This window comes from Podarcis raffonei, chromosome 12, assembly GCF_027172205.1.
Source record: "Podarcis raffonei isolate rPodRaf1 chromosome 12, rPodRaf1.pri, whole genome shotgun sequence".
Classification (NCBI taxonomy): domain Eukaryota; kingdom Metazoa; phylum Chordata; class Lepidosauria; order Squamata; family Lacertidae; genus Podarcis; species Podarcis raffonei.
In genome coordinates, this window is record NC_070613.1 from 25275583 (window position 1) to 25296336 (window position 20754).

The following is a 20754-nucleotide window of genomic DNA, read 5'->3' on the forward strand; positions in this document are numbered from 1 at the left end:
ACAGTCCTAACTGTTCTTTCCCCAAGGCCAGAGCTGAAGCTTCATCATCCTCTGAACCCCCTGTGTTGCACAGGGCATGGTCTCTGGGTCGTGGATCACGGCAGGGTGAAGGGATGCAGCTGAATGGGGAAACTGACAGGCCATTCATATGTGCATGAAAGTACTTTCAATTCACACCTTGGATTTATTTGCTAAATGTCCACATGCAGAGAAAGCATCGCCGCCGCAGGATGACAGGAACAACAATTGCTTGTCATTGTCATCCTTCGCTTGCCACTTTCTTTGTCACCAGCAAGCTGTCGGTGTATGGGATGGACAGAGCAAGACAATGTAATCAGTGGTGCTTTCATCTGAGAGGCATGTGGCCAAACTCTTAAGCTATTTGAAACAAGGAAGTTAAAACCTCTGTAGGACTGTAATGTTGAATTGGAATGAGCTGAAGGCCAAACTGTACATTAGTTAACGATGTGATTAGCAATCACGTTGTGGCTTTCCAAAATAAAAGTAAAAATTGGGTATTGTGGGGATGGTAGTCATCAGCCATATGGATAGGGGTGTTTAAGCCTTCCATCTCCAGCTGCAATCATGAAGCCAATTTGAGGTTTTTTCCTCCAATGTCACATGGGAAGAGGGGGATTTTTACCAAGAACTAGTCCTTTTTATTTTTTAAAAAACCACATTGTGATTGTTAATCACACCATTAACGCAATGTTCATGTTGGCTCTGCCACTGCCTGTAACTGGCCTCATATGCTTTAAATTTTGTGAAGTGGTGTCTAGGTCATGCCACCCTTAGGTAGCAGGAAGCTGATTTGTTAATGAAAAATAGTGGGTGTCCATGTGATCATTCTATGTATTAATTGGCTTTGAAAGTTATATTTTATGCATTTTCATACTGTTGTTCATTTGCTTACAGGAAATAACACTAGGTATGATCTTACTCCTGTCACTGCAGTTAGTGTTCACTTACTCAGAAGCGATGGGACTCCAGTTCCAGTGAATGGACCCATCTATGTAACAGTGCCTCTCCCTACAACCAACAACTTGAAGCATAGCACCCATGTGCCCGCTTGGAGGTTTGACCAAAAATTTGGTAAGGAGCCTTTTGTCACTAATCCTAAATTTTCAAACACTTCATTAGATAATTGACAACCTCAGATTGGAACACAGCTGAAGTGTAATGAGAGGCAATTATTCATGATGGTTCAAGAATGATTCATTGTTGCTTGATTGTGAGAATTCTCCTTTGCGGTTCTTATTTTACAGTTTGGGGTAGAATTTTTAAGGGAGCCTCCTGGAGAAGTGAGACTTGTCATTTTGTGTTTCACAAAGCCAAGCGTGACATTGCCTTTATTGTTGTTTGCCAGTTGGATTTTGGCTGTCTTTTCGTTTAATTCCAGGATGTAGAATCCATTAATTCAAGAGCCATTTACTCCAGTTTTCATTTACGATTCAAGATTGTCATTTTTACTTCTGTGAAGGGAGACAGAAAATTGACTCATACTTGCCTGGTTTATTTCCTGCAAGTAGCAGTCCACCTTTTCCTGTATCCTGTTTAAAAGGTTGGCACATACATTTGCAAATGATTGCGAGGAAAGAGGCTTTCTGAATTAGATCATTAAGTCACAGTGGCCAGGCACTTAAATCTCTCGCTCCTCTGGTTATCTGCTTTATATATTGCTCCCTGCTGAGTATTTTTAAAAAATGCTACATGTGCAGCTGTAAATAGTATGCAGTTGGTAAGCTGAATGAAGGGAATTTCCTCATCTGGTATTTAAACATCTGTTTCAGCATATACGGATAGAACAGTCCTTGGCAAATTTAGCCATATTCACATTAATTTAGGGCAGTGGTGGCTAACCTCAGTACCAGTAATACTGGACTTCAGTACCCATCATCCCTGACCATTGACCATACTGGCAGAGGCTCATGGGAGTAGAAGTCCAACACCTAGAGAGTCACCATCCCTGGTTTGGGGACTTTGTTTCCAATGGCATGGGGACACTTTTTATTTTATCGTATAAATTTATTAAATATGACAGTAGTTATGAGTAATATTCTTAATAACAGCAGTAATAATGATGAGCAGCATCTTTGCTATGAATAAAATTATTTTATTTCAAGAATTAGGACATAAAATTCAATATTTGTAATTTTTTTAAAAAAATTATAAAGCTGATTTTTCAGTTTGCAAACAAAACAGTACATATACACAGAAGTAAACAAAGTACCATATCAGATATACTGTTAAATTACCAATGTTGATAAACGGGGAGGGATTTCCTAATATAATATCCTGCTTAGCATTCCAAAATCATCTTCAAATTTCTTAACATTTACAATTTTCCTTGTCCAACACTCACGGACTGCATAACTGTATTTAACGTCACAAGATTGCAGAGTTTCATGTACCATTCTCTTAAATGTGCCAGCTCACATCTCCACCCCAATTTTTTGCCAAGCTCGTCCCCAAGTACTTTCTTCCCCTGTGCTTTATCAACTTATCAGCAATAACTGAAAACACCCATTCGGCCAAGCCTTGACTTTACCTGCCTGACATGTGACATCTTATATGTTATATGTGACATCAGGATTAGGGCAGGTGGGTGTAACTTGGCAAAAATGGCCTCCCAGGCCAATTGGAGAGACTTGGTGGGTATAATTGAGCCCATGGGCCAGAGGTTCCTCACCTCTAAAGAGGAAGGACAACTTGTCAGACCACTTAAGTCCAGAGTCTGAAATCAGCTGACTTCATCATTGACATGCATTGGCACACATCACTAGGGCTGCTGTGCTCAGAAAGTGTCATGTGTTGTAACCCAATGTAGGAAGATCCACTGAAATCAATAGCTCCTTCTTCCACATAAATGTCCTTAGAACTGTTATATTAAAGCAAAAAAATAATAATAAATCATGCTGATCGTTTACTTTGCAATTATCCATTTATATGCCATATTACTCCAAGCAAGAATGAAGCATTGCAAACATAACTTAACTGCCTTGGATGCAAAGCATACTAAATTAAAGGAGTGGCACCTTTTGAATAATTGATAAAATTAAACAGCCTAATTGTGCCCTGGAGACATTTCGAAGTTTATTCCGCGAGCTGGAGATACACTCCATGTCTTAATCTGCAGCAGTTGCCTCTACTGGAGATGACAGACAGAGAAATGCATTAGTGGGATGTACTGTCACGCCTTTGAAGGAAGCCCTCGATTTTTTAGGGTCTAAAGTAAGCATACATCCATTAGCCTGTGATGTTAATGTACAGGTGGAGATAGAAAGGTAGCCCGCCAGATTTCCCACGACTCGATGAAATGCACCAACTTATAGCGCAATGTGAATTATTTCTGATGTTTGTTAAAAGTCCATCAGTGGCCTTTTGACTTGTTCCCTTTCCTCTTCCTGCTCAAGCAGCTTTGCCAATGTTTGCTGTGCCTCGTATGCAAACAGGCCAAGGACAATGGGTTGCTCCTGGATTGCTCCTTGTGCCTCACCCTGAATGCATTTTGTGCCAACATCATTAGGAGCCCCTCCAGACTGCTGTCGCTTTTGGCAGGTGTGTTCTGCAAGACGATAATAGAGCTTTAGTGGTTTGATTTATACTGGGCCGTCCACACATCATTCTGCTTTATTAGATGTTCTGCGACACTTCCCCAATATTGTTGCATTGCCGTTGTCTGGAGGGGTGCTCTCGCACTACAGCACAACTAAAGTGGAGCAACCCACCCACTCCCCCAGAACAGCTGCAATATTAAAAAGTTACAGCATTTCAGCAGGACATTTTGAGACATGCATCGCTTGAGAATGAAGCAGTGCGTCCGCTCCAAAACTTTTGCAGGCACTTAACAGTATCAGAGGGACGCGGGTGGCGCAAGGGACGCGGGTGGCGCTGTGGGTAAAAGCCTCAGCGCCTAGGGCTTGCCGATCGAAAGGTTGGCGGTTCGAATCCCCGCGGCGGGGTGCGCTCCTGTTGCTCGGTCCCAGCGCCTGCCAACCTAGCAGTTCAAAAGCACCTCCGGGTGCAAGTAGATAAATAGGGACCGCTTACTGACGGGAAGGTAAACGGCGTTTCCGTGTGCTGCGCTGGCTCGCCAGATGCAGCTTTGTCACGCTGGCCACGTGACCCGGAAGTGTCTCCGGACAGCGCTGGCTCCCGGCCTATAGAGTGAGATGGGCGCACAACCCCAGAGTCTGTCAAGACTGGCCCGTACGGGCAGGGGTACCTTTACCTTTACCTTTAACAGTATCAGAAGTAGCATTTGTTGGCTTCATCTGCATGATAGGAAAGGGAATTTGTGTGCTTTGCTCTTGTGTGCTCTTTCCTTTTCAGTTTCCGTGAGATGCAGCTTCTTGTGTACCATTCTTGGCTCACATCCTTCTTTTCCTGAACACTTAGCCGACATCCTGGACCATAACCGTGTTTTTAGCTCTTATTTCATGCAAAATAGACCACTGTGACCCCCTCTGAGTAAATCTAAACTGAGCGCCAGTTAATCCAATAGTAATTGTGATGGATCGTTTGCATGCCAAGGTGCTGCTCACTGGCTTAGTGTACTGAAGGTGCTTACCTGCACCGCTTTGGGATAAAGAGTTTGGAGGTGATCCTCAGAAAGTGCCTGACATATTTTGACATGTTGAGTCAATGCGCACAGTTGGCACCGAATGTACAATATCTACAAACGTCAGGCTTTGCTTTCCCCAGAGATTTTCACCAGGAAAGATTGGAGATGAGCCTCATGTTTTCATACTTCCTCTTCCTGTGGTGAGGACAGTGGAGAAGGGAAGTCCCACAGCCCACTGGATTTAAAAGAGGAGTAAACTGAATGAATAAATATAAACTGAATGAATAAATGCCGAACAAATACATTTTATATTGTTGGATTCAAAATTTGGCAAAGGTAGCATGTGGTGTACATGTTGTTGTTGTTGTTGTTTAGTTCCTTTTCTCACAGAGTGACCCAAAGCAGCTTAAGTTAAAACCAATTAAGAACAATAAAAGTGCAGCTACAAGACAGGACTACAACTCCAGTCTCAGTAAAAGAGGCCACAGCAGTACCCTTCAAATGAAGGGCCAGGATCAGATAGTTTTCTTTTTATTTTACTGTTTGCGATGGGCACAACTCATCCTGCTTTTGCCTTGGGTAAACAGGCTTTGGAAGATTCTGTATTGGTTGGGGAAAAAACTGCAAAGCTTGTTTGATCAGCTTTGGGAACAAAGGGAATATTTGGGGAGGTAGTAGAAAAGCCCTGCCTCTCCCAAAATGTTTTTCATTTGTTTCCATTTGTCTCCGGCCTCAAAATCCTCAGATGTGTACACCTGCCCAGTGGTGAATGTGTTCAAGTTTAAGGTACACAAATGTATACAGAAGTGTGCAAATGAACAGCAGAACTGTGGTAAAAGACCACAGCGGCATACAAAACACATCTTAAGAAATTATCTTTCATCCATACAAGTCGTACCTCGGAAGTCAAACAGAATTCATTTCGGAAGTCCATTAGACTTCCAAAACATTCGGAAACCAAAGAGTGGCTTCTGATTAGCTCATGCTGTTTTTTATCTGGTAGTTGCTGATAACTTGCTTTGGACATCCTTTTCTGCCTTAAGAGAATGTCATTGTTAAGAGCTTCTTTCTGAAATTTAAAGAGAGACTATCCTACCCAAGGATTACATGATTTAACCATTTCTAAAGAGTGAGGTATTCCCTGGTTGCTATAGAAATGAAACTCTCTCCCCCCCCCCAAATAGTTTTAAATCAGTTGCAGCAACTACATAATGCAATGGAGGCAAATATAATTGCATGGTAGCAGACATGCTGTGGTGTAGAGAGGAAAAGATCTGCTGCTGTGTTGAATGCTTTGCATTCTGTTTAGGTTTTACTGGAAAGGAGCAATTAAAAGCTAAGGGTGCAGACATGTTGGTTTGATTTTCTGAAGTGCAGGTGTAAAAGCCAAAGTTGCATACAGCACTTGCAGCTCAACCTCCTCCTATAGACACAGCAGCCCAATTTGCACATCACAGTAAACCATAGTTAATGGTTTGCCATCAATGTACCTAAGAGGGTTCTTTTGCTCCTTTCCACATGCTGAGAAGAAACAAACTGCAGTCCCTGGCTTAGCGTTATATCTGAACTAGGGGTCGTAGTTTGTTCTGCTTCAAGTAAACCATGATCTGTAGCTGATGTTTGTTCTTGATTTTTTATTGTGGTTTGTTGTAGCACAGTCTCTGAGTCTGATATAACACTAAGTAGGGGATTGTGGCTTTTTTTTCCCTTGTAAGAGCAGAGAGAGACAAAACAGACAGGTGTGATCATAGTAAAGCATAGTTAGAGGTGTGGTTTAGCATTATGAGGATTCAGTGCTGATGTCATCCCAAACCATGGTTAAAGAACCTTATATGTGGTTTAGTGTGTAGTTTGAGCTGATACACTCTGGTTTATGATTGACTGGCAAACTATGATTGGAAGCCATGAGTTGGAGTGGATTTGTGTGCCAAGGTTTGTGCTAACTATAGTCTGGCATTCTTTCAGAACTGACAAACCATAGTTACTACTACTACTACTACTACTACTACTCCTACAATGGAGATGGTAGCAGAGAGAATGTATTCACATTAAACACTGAGTGCTGAAGAACAAAAAACAAAGTAGCAGCTCTGACTCGTGGTTTGCCTGTTGAACATTTCAAAGCTCAAACCATGGAATCGGGTTCTAAACTGTGGTTAGTGCAAACCATGGTGTGAGCTGAGCCAGAGACTGCAGACAGCCACCAAAAAGAAAACAGCCTGGGAGAGGCTGTTGCTGTAGGTAAAATAAGGCATGTTTATGCTGCATTGGGATTGAAGCCTACAATGAACAGATCCCCGTTTTCAGTGAAATTTCAGTAGGTCTCTGGCAACAGCTCTCAAGGGTTTCAGGCAGAAATCTTTCCTCAGTCCTGAGATCCTAAAAAGTCTTAATTTTGATTTATATGCATATACAGGGATCTCCCCACTGCAAAACAAAGCCTTCTCCTCCCTGGTGCCCTCCGGGTTTTGTGGACAACATCATCCTTGTCCATTGACCATGCTGTCTGAGGCTGATGTGAGTTGTAGTCTAAAACACTTGGAGGCACCAGGTTGGAGGAGGTTGGTATTTTCATACAAATTAGTTCAGGTATACCTGAGTGATGGGTATAAGCTTTGGAAGCTGCCTTACTACCAGGCCAAACTACTCACTTGTCAATTCTAGTACAATGGTACCTCGGGTTAAGAATTTAATTCGTTCTGGAGGTCCTTTCTTAACCTGAAACTGTTCTTAACCTGAAGCACCACTTTAGCTAATGGGGCCTCCCACTGCCACCACACAATTTCTGTTCTCATCCTGCAGCAAAGTTCTTAACCCGAGGTACTATTTCTGGGTTAGTGGAGTCTGTAAGCTGAAGCTGCTGCTGTAACCTGAAGCGTCTGTAACCCGAGGTACCACTGTAATATTGCCTGCTCTGGCAGCCACAGGCTGATCCCTTGCTACCTGGTCTTTTCGACGGCAGGGTTTGAATTTGGGCCCTTCTGTATGCAAAGCATGTCCCTTTCCACTGAGCTACGGTCACTCCCTGCCCATGATTTGCATTTATGGCCTCTGCCAGGCAAATCAGATGATCTCCCAGGAGGCTGCCTTCCTTTATAGGTTTCGCTTCTAATCAAAACAGTGTGAATTGTGAACTGGGGTGGTGGCTGTGATGTGATGTCTGAACGCTAACCATGAAGAGTTGCAACTGAAAAAGAATCCTTTGCATTTATATTTTCTTTTCTTTCTTTTTTTCACCAGAGAAGGAAGCAGTATAGTCTATGCCAACCGTGAAGCAGTAATTTGCAGTATAATGTATAATGTCCCTGGAGTTCTTCCTTCGTAGTTTTCCCCCCACCCCCGAAAAAAAAAGCATTTAGGGAGCAAAAACAATGGAAAGCTACCTGTGTGCATAATTCGCCCTCCCCCCTCCTTCAGATGTAATTAGAATTGCTAAGTGCAGAGAAGAGCTGTGTTCTTTTGTTCAGTATTAGACAGGTAATTTAAACATACAACGGAAATGCAGACTTAAAATGACAGCGGTAACAAAGGAGGGGGGAAATGAAAAGTTCAACTTGGATTTTAGTAATGAATCAAGCAGTAATCCTTTGCGGGGAGGGATTTCTTTTCCTGCACTTAGCAAAAATCATATAGATTGCATGTCAGAACAAGTGTACATGTGTGATTTTTAATTTGGTTATCCTAAAGCACGCAAAGTAGGGAAGCCCATCGATAAGTTGTAGAGCATCTGAAGTATGCCCATCATTCAGCCCGTAAACTGAAGTCCAGCTCCGAGGGCCTTCTGGCAGTTCCCTCCCTGCAAGAAGTGAGGTTATAGGGAACCAAGCAGAGGGCCTGCTTGGTAGTGGCGCCCACCCTGTGGAACGCCCTCCCATCAGAAGTCAAGGAAATAAACAACTATCTGATTTTTAGAAGACATCTGAAGGCAGCCCTGTTTAGGGAAGTTTTTAATGTTTGATGTTTTATCGTGTTTTTAATATTCTGTTGGGAGCCGCCCAGAGTGGCTGGGGAAACCCAGCCAGATGGGCGGGGTATAAATAATTTGTTGTTGTTGTTGCAGATATTCAGACCCCAGCATCTCCAGGTAGGGCTGGAGGTAGACAGTGCTGAGCTAGATGGATCTATTAAGAACATAAGGAGAGCTTGCTAGATCAGGCCAATCACAGATCATCCTATTCTCACAGGGGCTGAACGGATTCCTGTGGGATTTCAACAAGCAGAACATGAGCACAAGAGCAGGCTCCCTTCCTGTGGCTTCCAGCAAATGGCATTCAGAAGTACTGCTGCCTCCAAACTGTAGAGGCAGAACTTCTTCTTCTTCTTTGGCAATCATTCGTAGCCGAGTAAGATTGTCTTCCATAAACACGGTTTTAACAATGAGTCCATAAGTGACTCTGGAGGCCAATTCTGGATCCACACGTCCTTCCACTGTGGGGACATAGGTTTCCGGACGGGAGTTGATCACGGTGAGGGTTTGCTAAGCATGCCTTCCTCTTATCACATTTCTACCTTTCATCCCGAGTTCGAGCATCATCAAAGTCCATGACACTTTTGGGAAAGGCTGTTCTCCAATTGGAGTGCTCGCAGGCCAGTGTTTCCCAATTGTCGCTGTTTATACTACATTTTTAAAGATTTGCCTTGAGAGAGTCTTTTAAACCTCTTTTGTTGACCACCAGCATTACGCTTTCCATTTTTAAGTTCGAAGTAGAGTAGTAGCTTTGGAAGACGATCATCAGGCATCCGCACAACATGAGCAGTCCAACGAAGTTGATGTTGAAGAATCGTTGCTTTGACACTGGTGATCTTTGCTTCTTCCAGGACACTGGCATGAGTTTGCCTGTCTTCCCAAGTCATGTGTAAAAGTGATGCGAGGCAGAGCATAGCTATCATGACTAGTAGCCACTTATAGCCCTTCCTCCATGACTTGGTACAAGGCAGCTTCCTACGTTTGTTGTTTGCCAAGCCATGATATTTCTGCTATGAAAAGGGTAGCAGGCTGAAGGGGAAATGGTTCAGCTGGCTGGAAGCCTTTAGGAAAAAATACTCAGTGAAAGGCGGGAGTAATGAAGGTATGATCTCAGACTATATATGCTTATTTCTTCTGTTGCCTGGTAACTTCAGAACAATGGTCGGAGCCCCCTATGTATTACAGGAGCAGGGGGGTGCAGGGGGAGAACCTTTAGGCCTGAACTGTTGCCACTGTTGTAATTGCCTAGGAGGAACTTCTGAAGTGTTTTATGTTCTCCACTGATAGCTTTCTACTCTAAACAAACCCCCTATATATATTTTTTGAGGAAAGCTTTCTCGGGCTGATTGATGGCAAGGCATTGTTTTGCCTGGTTTGAGAATAAATGTTTTAACTCTTCATGGCAAAGGTAATTTATCCGCATTGGAGGAATTCTCCGTGCTAAAGTTATTCCTTTTAAAAAATGTAATTAAAAGATGAAAGAAAAGTTGACCATAATGTTAATCCCTATAAGGTGGGGATATGACTTTGAAGTGGAGAGTTAACGTTTGAAGTGCTGCGTGCTAGATCGTTCTGTTTTTGTTCCCTCCGTACCTGTGTGTGTTTCCTAGAAATGTTGTGCAGGCTACCACCAAAGTGGAGCAGGAGATGGACAAAAATGAATTCTAACAGCTGCCCATGCAGACATGTGGAGGAATATCTGGCCTAGGCCCCCTAAATCTATACCACGGTCAGAGAACCTGTTGCTCTCCAAATGCTTTTGGGCTACATCTCCTATATTTCCTGAACGTTGGCCTTTGGCAGCATCAGAAAGACTACAGTTTCCTCACCCCTGGTCCTACTCTGATTAGCTGTAGCTCCCAAGGATATTTTCCAATCCTGCTAAATGTGTACCTTTGAAATGGAGATGTCAGAAATTAAACTTTGGAACTTCTTCATGCAAAGTGTGCTCTGCTGTTGAGCTCTGGCCTGTTCTGTAAATCACAGAAGAGTGGGATTTGAACTTGTGCATGCAGAGAACATTGGATTTCCAGGCTGTTAACTTCCCCCTCCCACAGCCATCGCCTTGCATGCCTTGCTAATAAAGGTGGACATCTTCTCTAGCTGCCAGTATGGGAGAACGTGAGATAATCTGTGGTCCCAGGAGCAGAAACTGATGGCTGTGGGTTGTATTTAGCCAACTTTTGCTCAGAATAGACCCATTAAAATTAATGGGCCTAACTTAGTCATATTCATTCATTTTAATGTGTCTACTCTAAGACTTTAACTTGGATGCCATCCAGTTATCGCAACTATACCACAGCAGTTAAATGCCTATGATAGTGGGGTTTCAGTATTTATCCTAAAAGTTAAAATGGTTTATTGTTTTGATCAGTGGCTGAAATAAACTTTTTCGGATAGAAAAGGAGGTGCAGTAGGTTTAATAATTTATATAAACATTAAGCTTGTTTAAAAGCATGACATAATTTGGCCACATTTTGCATGTGACAACAAGCCAAGAACTTTGGCATAACAAACCATAGCTGTTTGTGAGCTGGTAAGCAAAAGGGTGTTCAGTGTTACATCCAACACGCCGTGTTTTGCTGTTGGCTTAAGAATCCTGACTAGAGAGAAACAAACTGCAGTCCTGGTTTCAGATGTAATGCTAAGCCAGTCTTAGCCAACCTGGTGCCCTCCAGATGAGGTTGGACCACAGCTTTGAGCTGGAGGGCACCAGGTTGGTGAAGGCTGCCCTCTTCCTGCTTTCTGAGCAAAATCAGGTTGCATACAACATCATGTACCTCAGTATCGTTTATGGGCATCCCAGGGGCTGTAGGATGTGGCAGATCTCCTTCTCTGAGATCAGAAGCTCTGCTGTTGGATTCCCCCTCCCAGCTACTGTGGCATGTTCCACAGCCCTAGCAATACTAGAGCTCTGACATTGGTAGGGGCAAAAATGGGGGTGTTGGGGGTGGATTGGAAGCATGCAGGTGGAGGATCAGGAGAAGAAGAGTTTGGATGAAGAGCTTGGATTTGATATCCCGCTTTATCACTACCCTAAGGAGTCTCAAAGCGGCCAACATTTTCCTTTCCCTTCCTCCCCCACAACAAACACTCTGGGGCTGAGAGACTTAAGTGTGACTAGCCCAAGGTCACCCAGCAGCTGCATGTGGAGGAGTGGAGTCATGAACCCGGTTCACCAGATTACGAGTCTACCACTCTTAACCACTACACCACACTGGCTCTCAGAGAAGACATGGATCCAAAGTCCCCCAGCACATGCGCAAACCAGAGGTTGAACTACACCAGTCCTGGAGCTGGTGTAGCACAATTCTCTTTATTTTCAATATGGAGAGGGAAATACAGTGGTACCTTGGTTTACAAACATAATCCGTTCCAGAAGTCCGTTCTTAAACCAAAGTGTTCTTAAACCAAGGTGTGCTTTCCCATAGCAGCGGGGGACTCAATTTACAAATGGAACACACTCAACAGGAAGTGAAACGTGTTCTGCTTCCAAGTCAAAGTTCACAAACCAAAACACCTACTTCTGGGTTTGCAGCGTTCTTGATCCAAGTTGTTCATAAACTAAGCTTTCTTAAACCAAGGGACCACTGTACTTTGAATAGAGGTTGGGGGCGTGGGGAGTTAGTCCTGGACTGAAAAATTATGGCGAGGCAGGAGAACACTCCTCTAAGCCTGGAATAATTTGGCCACGATAAGGAAATTTTGTCCATGGTATGATTATTTTCCACGTAGTCATTTGGACACTTTGGCACCCTGTTTGCAAACTTTAACAATTCTAAAATACAGACGTGCTTTCACTAACACCAAAATTGAATATACTGCCTTCGGCTGTACTTGAGGGTCAGTTTCAAAAAAATCTGCTGGAAAAATGGTTATTCCCATGTGGAGATGGCAGTATTGAGTCAGTGGCTCCTGTGCTTTTGGCTTGCACTCTTTATAAAGATTTGAGGAGTAAGGTTGTGACCCCTCTGTTATTGTCCATGCCAGGTTGCTCAACCATTGCTACTGTGTCCCTTCTTCTAGCAAATCAAGATGATCAGGTGGCAGCAAAAACTGCAATGTTTTTAGCTGGGGCAATTAGAATAAAATATATTATTTGATTACTGATATAGACCTCCAAAACGTATATTGTATAGTTAAGTTTTCACTTCTATCTTCAGTACATTTTGCTTTGTTTAATTGCTATGGCTCGTGGCTGGTGCAAATAAAGATCCTTCTGATCAGCTCCTCTAACCTTGGAGAGAGACCAGTAGGGCTTTGGATAGGGCAGATGAACTACCTTCTAGTTGTTTCCCAGGCCAGTCTTAGGATCACAAGGCAAACCAAATTTTCCTGGCTTATCATTATGTGCAAATGTGGCCACTCTCAAAACAAGAGGCTTGCATTTACTTTGGGCATGATCTATGCCACCAAGATAAATGGGACCAGGAGGTTGGCTAGACTGTGCTCTAGGCATTTTTACATGTGGTTGGTGGTACCTAAGTGAGTTAGGGCTCTTTGACAAGGCCAAAATCATAGCGATCATTTTTTAAGTGACATTCAATTGTGCATTTAACAATGGCTTTATCTTTTTCCTGCCTCTTCCCTTCTTCCTCTTCTCCCCCACCCCTTTGCTATTTTAATTCTTCGGTTTTGTTCAGACTTTCTGTAGCAGTTATAAACATCTCCTTAGGGAGGCCTGCCTCCCACTCTAAGAACTGAGAATCTCCATCTGAATTCCTGGGGAAAGGTAGCAATGAGCTACAGAATCTCCTCTGCAATTCCTTTGGGGTTCTTATGCCGTAGATGTCCTTGGTAGTTTTTCCTACGTGCTTTCCTGAAGACTGCATGCTCATCTGTTTTCAGAAGGGAGGACATTGCCTTTTTTTTCTTTTTTCTTTTTTCCTTTTTTTTTTTTACTAACAGTTTTCATATGCCACCCAATAACTGATATTATTTGGGCAGTTCACAATAAAATGTTAAGCCATCAATATATATATATTTAAAAAATCCAAACCAAATAAAGCAAAACCAATGCAAAGTAAGGTTATTTAAAAACCAGCAGCAAGATGTTAACACACCTTGGGAAACAAAAATCTCTTTTCTGGTGCCCAAACATCCATAACGTGTGCCAGGTAAATCTGAGGAAGATGTTCCATAACTGGGGTGCCACCGCCAAAAAGGCCCTCTGTGTAATATTCACCCATCACACATTGTTAGGTAGCATGCTGCTGAAGAAGGGCCTCTGAAGATGGTCTAAAGATCTGGGTACATAGTCCTGTTGTACAGCACAGTCAGAGATGCGTATGTGCATTGCTCTCCCCCCCCCCCGCCAAACCCAGACACAAACACACTTAATCTGAAGACAGCCCTGTATCGGGAAGCTTTTAATGTCTGGTGTATTGTGTATTATGTTCTGTTGGAAGCTGCTCAGAGTGACTGGGGCAACCCAGCCAGATGGGCGGGCTACAAGTAATAAATTATTATTATTATTATTATTATTATTATGGCCATGGGGCATCACTTGCGCATTGGTTAAACATTTGTTGAATGTGTCGGGGGCTTCGTAGTCACTCAGTGTAGATGTATGGCCCCTCCAGACACACATTTTTAATACGTATTCATTATGCCTCGTGCTTGTGGTTTCATGGCAGTTGGTGGCGCTGTGGTCTAAACCACTGAGCCTCTTGGGCTTTTGCCAATCAGAAGGTCGGTGGTTCGAATCCACACAACGGGGTGAGCTCCTGTTGCTCTGTCCCAGCTCCTGCCCACCAAGCAGTTCGAAAGCACACCAGTGCAATTAGAGAAATAGGTACCGCTGCGGCGGGAAGGTAACTGGTGTTTCTGTGCACTCTGGTTTCCGTCACTGTGCCCTGTTGCACCAGAAGCGGTTTAGTCATGTTGGCCACATGACCCGGAAAGCTGTCTGCGGACGAACGCCAGCTCCCTTGTCCTGAAAGCGAGATGAGCGCTCCAACCCCATAGTCGCCTTTGACTGGACTTAAACGTCCAGGGGTCCTTTACCTTTTACCTTTTTATCTTTATTCAGAAGCATTGCTGTCTCAAATTGTGGAGGCAGAGCATAACCATCATAGCTAGTAGCCGCTGATAGTCTTCTCCTCTGTGAGTTTTTCTCATCTTCTTTTAAAGCCATTGAGGTTGGGGGCCTCGCTGCTTCCTGTGGGAGCAAGTGTCATAGTTTAGCTAGGTGCTGCATAATCTTCCTTCCTCTCTGCAGCAAGAGCAGCATTCCCTTATTCGTCTAACAATATTTATATGCCACGTACTCAACAGAAGGCCTGCAAGCGGATTACAAAGAAGAATATGAGATGTGAATATTTTTTTCAAAAAAAAATTTTTTTATTAAAAGCAAACGTTTAAAAAAGTTAACATTAGAAAAATTAAACATAAATAAAAGCAGCATTTAAAGAAAAGTATACCCATGAAAATTGCATGTTGATATTACATGCTTGGGTAGGCTTGCTGAGACAAATAATGTCTTCCTTAGCAGGAAAAGGAAAGTACCTTGGTTGGATGTTACCTGCTAACTCTGTCCCCTCACAAACAATTACATCACTTTTCTTTTCTTTTTTAAAGTATTATAATATTGATAGCATATGTTTGGAGCGGAATCAGAAAGCATTATCTCATCTGGGTTTTGCTGGAGCCAAATGATCATTGATATTGGCCTATAAAAACCAGCTGTAGTACTTCCATGGAAAATTCTAGTGTGTGTTTTTTTATTTAAAAAAAATGTTCCGTTGTCTATGTGGATAAAAATGTATATATTGAGTGACTAGGTGGTGTGTGTTTTTTAGGCCAGCTTTATTATGATAAAACGACCAGAGCTGTGTCTTCGTTCATACGAAACTGTCAGGCAGAGATTTACAGGGTTTTTTAAAACAAATAATTAATAAATAAATAACTAAATAAATAAATAAATATGCCTCCCCTCTCCTCACTGTATTCTATTTATACTTTGGACCCATTTTCTGGCATGTTCAAAGATAAACATGGCGACGATAAAAGATTCCATCTTCGGTTTTTGGCAGGAGGTGGCTCCCTACAGGAACTTAGAGAGATTTAATTGGGGTGACTGATTATGGGGCTGTCTGGAAGCTGGGAGGAATCCACTCGCCAGCTCTTGCTGTCTCCTCCTCGATGCATCCAGCAGAGATACCTAGATAAGAACAGAGGCAGCTTTTGTGACGAAGAAAGTAAGGGTGGAGGAGAAATTCAATTCAGCTCACATTTGCAGGCAAACTTACCTAGTTTTCACTTTCTTGAAACTATATCTGCACACCAAAACTCAGGCACCCGTCAAAATTCTCACTTCTCTGAATTTCGCAATGCGGTTCCCAAGAAAAGCAATGTGTACCAAAAATACATAAAAGCCTGTATTAAAATGCATGCATTAGCGAAAAATCACCTGCACAAATGCATTCGTTAAGGGAAAATAGTTCTGCCAAAATGTTTATGTTGACCAAAACTACATAAAAAGATGTGTCCAGTGGTACCTCAGGTTACATACGCTTCAGGTTACAGACTCCGCTAACCCAGAAATAGTACCTCGGGTTAAGAACTTTGCTTCAGAATAAGAACAGAAATTGTGCTCCGGTGGCACAGCAGGAGGCCCCATTAGCTAAAGTGGTGCTTCAGGAACGGACCTCTGGAACGAATTAAGTACTTAACCCGAGGTACCACTGTATATTGGATTTTGCTGGATGCTGGATTTTCACAAGGACTTGCTTCTTTAAAATCCTCAAAACAATGCAGAAACGTAGCAAAGTGAACTAAAGAGTGAGGGGGGAAATGAGAAACTGAGCGAAACCAAAATTCACCCATCTCTACAAGAAAACAATTCTCTATTTTAGAGCAGTTGCTGGACTCCAGCTCCCATGAGCCTGAGCCCACACGGCTCTCCCGCAGAGAAAGCGCTGCCCTAACCAGGACTGCCTTGTGTTCTGAGGGGTGTTCCTGACAGGGGCCCAAATGTTAAGGAGCAACAGCAGGTGGGCGGAATAAATGAGTATTGTACATGCAGGAAGACAGCCTCTTTTGTTGGCTACCTCCTTCCTCCACGGGTACAGTATTTCCTTTTGTTGGCAAATGCAAAGTGATCTGAGCCATTCCTTAATTCAGCTGAAACCATGGCCGAACTCTGCCTAAAAAAGCTTGTTTGTGTGTGTGACCTCTGCCTGGCTGCTTTGATGGCTGCACTGCTCAGGGACAAAATTCACTCAGCAGCAGCAACAAAGAACTTTTAAAAGAGGGTTGGGAAGGATTTTGTTTGTATTAATGAAGTGTAACGTGAGTCAGGGAAGGGTGCAAGTCCTCCCTCACCCCCCACCCCACCCTTCTACCCCCCTGGCGGAATATCAGTCCTGCCGTAAACTCAGATTTTGCCTGGGCTGTTAAATTAATGATTCCCTTTGGTTGTCCACAAGATCTTATCTGCATTCAGTGAGGAGCTGGGCACAGGCTGGCTCTGCATTCCCAAGTTACTCAAATATCCCTGGTTTTGTTGATGGTAACGTTAATCCATCTGAAATACAATTGCAGCACAGGATATAATTCTAATTTCAAGTGATTGTGGTGGTGGCACAGACCCTGTTCTTATGATTTTTGAGAAGTGTGCAGGAGTTGTCCCACCAAATCAAAGAGAATGACTAGGGCATGGGTAGGCAAACTAAGGCCTCGGGGCCGGATCCCGCCCAATCGCCTTCTAAATCTGGCCTGCGGATGGTCTGGGAATCAGTGTGTAGAATGTGTCCTTTTATTTAAAATGCATCTCTGGGTTATTTGTGGGGCATAGGAATTCGTCCATTCTTTCCCCAAAAATATAGTCCGGCCCCCCATAAGGTCTGAGGGACAGTGGACTGGCCCACTGCTGAAAAAGTTTGATGTCTCCTGGACTAGGGTAATGAACACAGCAGAACTTGAATTGAGCTCATCTCCAGGTACTTTGCCTTCTTCCTTCCTAATTTGTTAGTTTTGGCGCCCACTGCTGGCGGAAAGCAAAACTACTTGCACTCGTTTAATAAAACTCTGCCTAAAAGTCACGATGGTTGATTTGTGCTACAATGGGCACGTAGACATTCTTTAAATTGAAAACAATGAGACCTGTGCACACACCTCCCTTTGCTAAAAGCTTGCTGCTGTTGCTCATATGTGATAAACATGTAGCTCCAGAGGTTTGAGGGACACCAACAGAACACTCTTATACCCATAAGTCACATTGTGTCTAATTTGGGCTTACTTCCAGGTCAGTGTGCATAAGATTGCAGCCTTAATGACCTGCGCTAACGTGGATTTTGATCACTGGGGCTGCTCTTTTCCTCCATGAATTCCTTCCTAGAAGTGCACTCGCTGCATCCATGACAGTCCAGCATCTAAATGTTTGTACAGGAACTGCATCTACAGCCCCTATCATAAACTCCAAACCTTGAGATTATAATGCTAAATGCCTTTGTGGGCCATTGCGGACCATCTCTCCCTGGCCAATACCATCTTTGTTGGGACCAAGAAAAGGGTCAAATCTTACCTCCCAGCTCAGCCCCTTCATATTCTGTTAACTCTCTTATTCTTCAGCTAACGTGTTTCCATGTGACTCATTTAGCATCACGGCCGGCTTTTGTCTTCATAGCACAGTCCTCTGCATGCTTACTCAGAAGCAAGTCACACTGTTTTCATTGGGGCTGAAGGGCCACGTAAAAGATAAATACAGCTGCAGCCTTGGTCTCTCTGTTATTTTAAAACAAAGCAAAACAAACAAAAACCACCTCAAACAAGGCCTTTCGCCACAAGGTGACTTGTGTCAATGCACAGAATTGTTAAGACTTCCTTGTATGGTGTTCCTAAATACATTTTGAATCCCTGTGTTACAGGAACATGGTTGAAAAGCAGCTTGGGCATCGTAGAACAAGAAGGAAGCGAGATGACCTGGACGTATATTGCCCCACAGCTGGGATACTGGGTTGCAGCCATGTCCCCCACAAATCCAGGTGAAATGAGTTTTCTTTTCTTTGTTCCATAAATATCTGCGCACCATCCTGTGAATGGGCCTGTGTGTTTCACTGTGGTATCAGTGCACCCGCCATTTTAATTACCCACAAGGCCCTCCCAGCGTACTACTGTTCTGGGGCATTGTGGGAAGTATGAATGGTGGGCCTCTTGTCACTGTCTGGCGTGGGGGCATCGCTCCTGCTGCCTACAGAAGCACCTACAGGGGACGCCCTCTGAGAAGAGGTGGTTTTAGAATAGCATGATTGGTTCAGCTGCGCTGGGTGCCAGCGCCACGACAATAATGTAGAATGGGGTGCAAGAGTTGGGGGCACTGAATTGTAGCATCACAGAGAGCGCCACTGAAATTTGAGAGACCAAAGTCTGCCCCTGTTCCAAGGAAGGGAGGGGTGCACACTAGGACCCAGAACCAGCCTGTCCCTTAAATATGCACTCAAAGGGGAATTGGAAGGCTCTGTATTGGTTGGTTTGCTTTTCTTCAGCCTTTTCAACTTTTTCTCTTCTAGGTCCCGTTGTAACCCAGGACATAAGCACTTACCACACAGTGTTTCTTTTGGCTATTCTAGGAGGGATGGCTCTGATACTTCTGGTTTTACTGTGCCTCCTCTTGTACTACTGCAGGTAAAAAAACCTCTCTCTTTTTTTAACCAATTACGAGTTTTCTGGTAAATTTTCCATCCTACATTTCAAGCATCCATTAAAAAAAACAAAACACAACCTAAAACTGCGATGTAATTACATTGTCCATCTCATACTTCCTAAAAGGGTCTTTGCATACTGAGCATATTTTGGTCCATAGCAGTAAGTCACAATATCGGGACCACAGATGTTTGAGCAAGAGGTCATGTCAAAATGATTTGGGGGCCTCTGGAAGTTTCACAGTTCAACTTAGTCTTGATGTAACCATGGTAAGAGGATATGAAGTCCCTATGAAAGTGTATTGATTTTGCTGTCCTTCTAACTTGACTCACTTCTTTAGCTTTTCTACTAAGGCTAACTCTCGTACCTTTGAACCACCATCCTTGCAGCATGAATGGGGATTTCTGGCCCAAATGTTTTGCTGCCAATAGGGAGGAAATTAAGTATAATCTCCACTGTGTTTCCTCAGTTTGTGTACAGAGATCATCCCATTTTGCTTTAATATACTAGGGGGGAAAGAAACATTCCATCCTAATGAGTGATCCTTTAAATTTTCTCTCTCTTGGCACAGAAGCTCACAAAAAAAAGAAAAAAACCATTAGATCCCTAGGAGCACCTTGAGTGAGATAAAAACAAGAACTAAATGATTGGGTCTGAACCATCTGAAACTAATTCAGACCGATGTCCCCTAGTTGAGCCAGTAACTGATCGGTTTGAATAGATGATGCATTTTGTACAACCCTCTAGTTGCCCATTTCTTAAATTGCTTAAATTTTCTTTCCTCTGTGGTATAAAAAGGGGCACAATGGGGATCTAGGGAGTCACGCCCATATTCCCCATGTTACAAAAAGCTGGCTTTACGCAGGGGGTTATCAATTTCATTTAAACCATATGCAGTTATCTTTAGAAAGGGAAGCACTTTGTAATAGTGATCTTGGTCCCAGTTCAGCAGTCCACATCCTGATCTCCCCTTACGATCTGTTTCAATTGCTTAAGGTGACAGGCATCGTAATATAACTGGAGGAGAGGCATCCAAAGCCATCAACTTCATGTCTATTGTTTGCCATTTCATTTTGCAACGAGGGGAAATGGTGCTTTCTCACAAACACTTTCAGTTGGTGCACTGATACGTATACCAGCTGCCATAATAGTCAAGCAAAATTACACCTTTGGATTTCAGTTCCCTGTTATGAACTCTGTTCAGGCATTCTGAATACTACTACTACTACTACTACTAATAATAATAATAATAATAATTTTATTATTTATATCCTGCCCATCTGATTGCATTTCCCCCGGCCACTCTGGGCGGCTTACAACACATAAAAAATTGTAACACATCAAACATTTAAAACTTCCCGATACAGAGCTGACTTCAGATGTCTTCTAAAAGTCAGGTGTTTATTTCCTTGACATCTGGCAGAAGGGTGTTCCACAGGGCGGGTGCCACTACCGAGAAGGCCCTCTGCCTGGTTCCCTTTAACTTCACTTCTCGCAGTGAGGGAACCGCATGTGATATCCCCCTAGTCCAAATGAGGGCCTCCTTTTCAAAGGGAAGAACAGCAATGGGAGAAAAAGG

At 43.2% G+C, this 20754-nt stretch overlaps 1 protein-coding gene across 3 annotated transcripts in view; it reads left to right on the forward strand.

Moving 5' to 3' along the window:
* Nucleotides 1-20754, forward strand: part of FAM171A1 (family with sequence similarity 171 member A1) — a 69033-nt gene that overhangs the window by 44087 nt on the left and 4192 nt on the right. For 2 of the 3 annotated variants that reach the window (XM_053409540.1, XM_053409542.1), the window contains 3 exons: nucleotides 916-1092; nucleotides 18401-18517; nucleotides 19043-19157. In XM_053409540.1, the coding sequence (XP_053265515.1) occupies nucleotides 916-1092; nucleotides 18401-18517; nucleotides 19043-19157 (409 nt within the window). The remainder of the gene's footprint in view (nucleotides 1-915; nucleotides 1093-18400; nucleotides 18518-19042; nucleotides 19158-20754) is intronic. The other variant, XM_053409541.1, reaches the window with a different exon arrangement.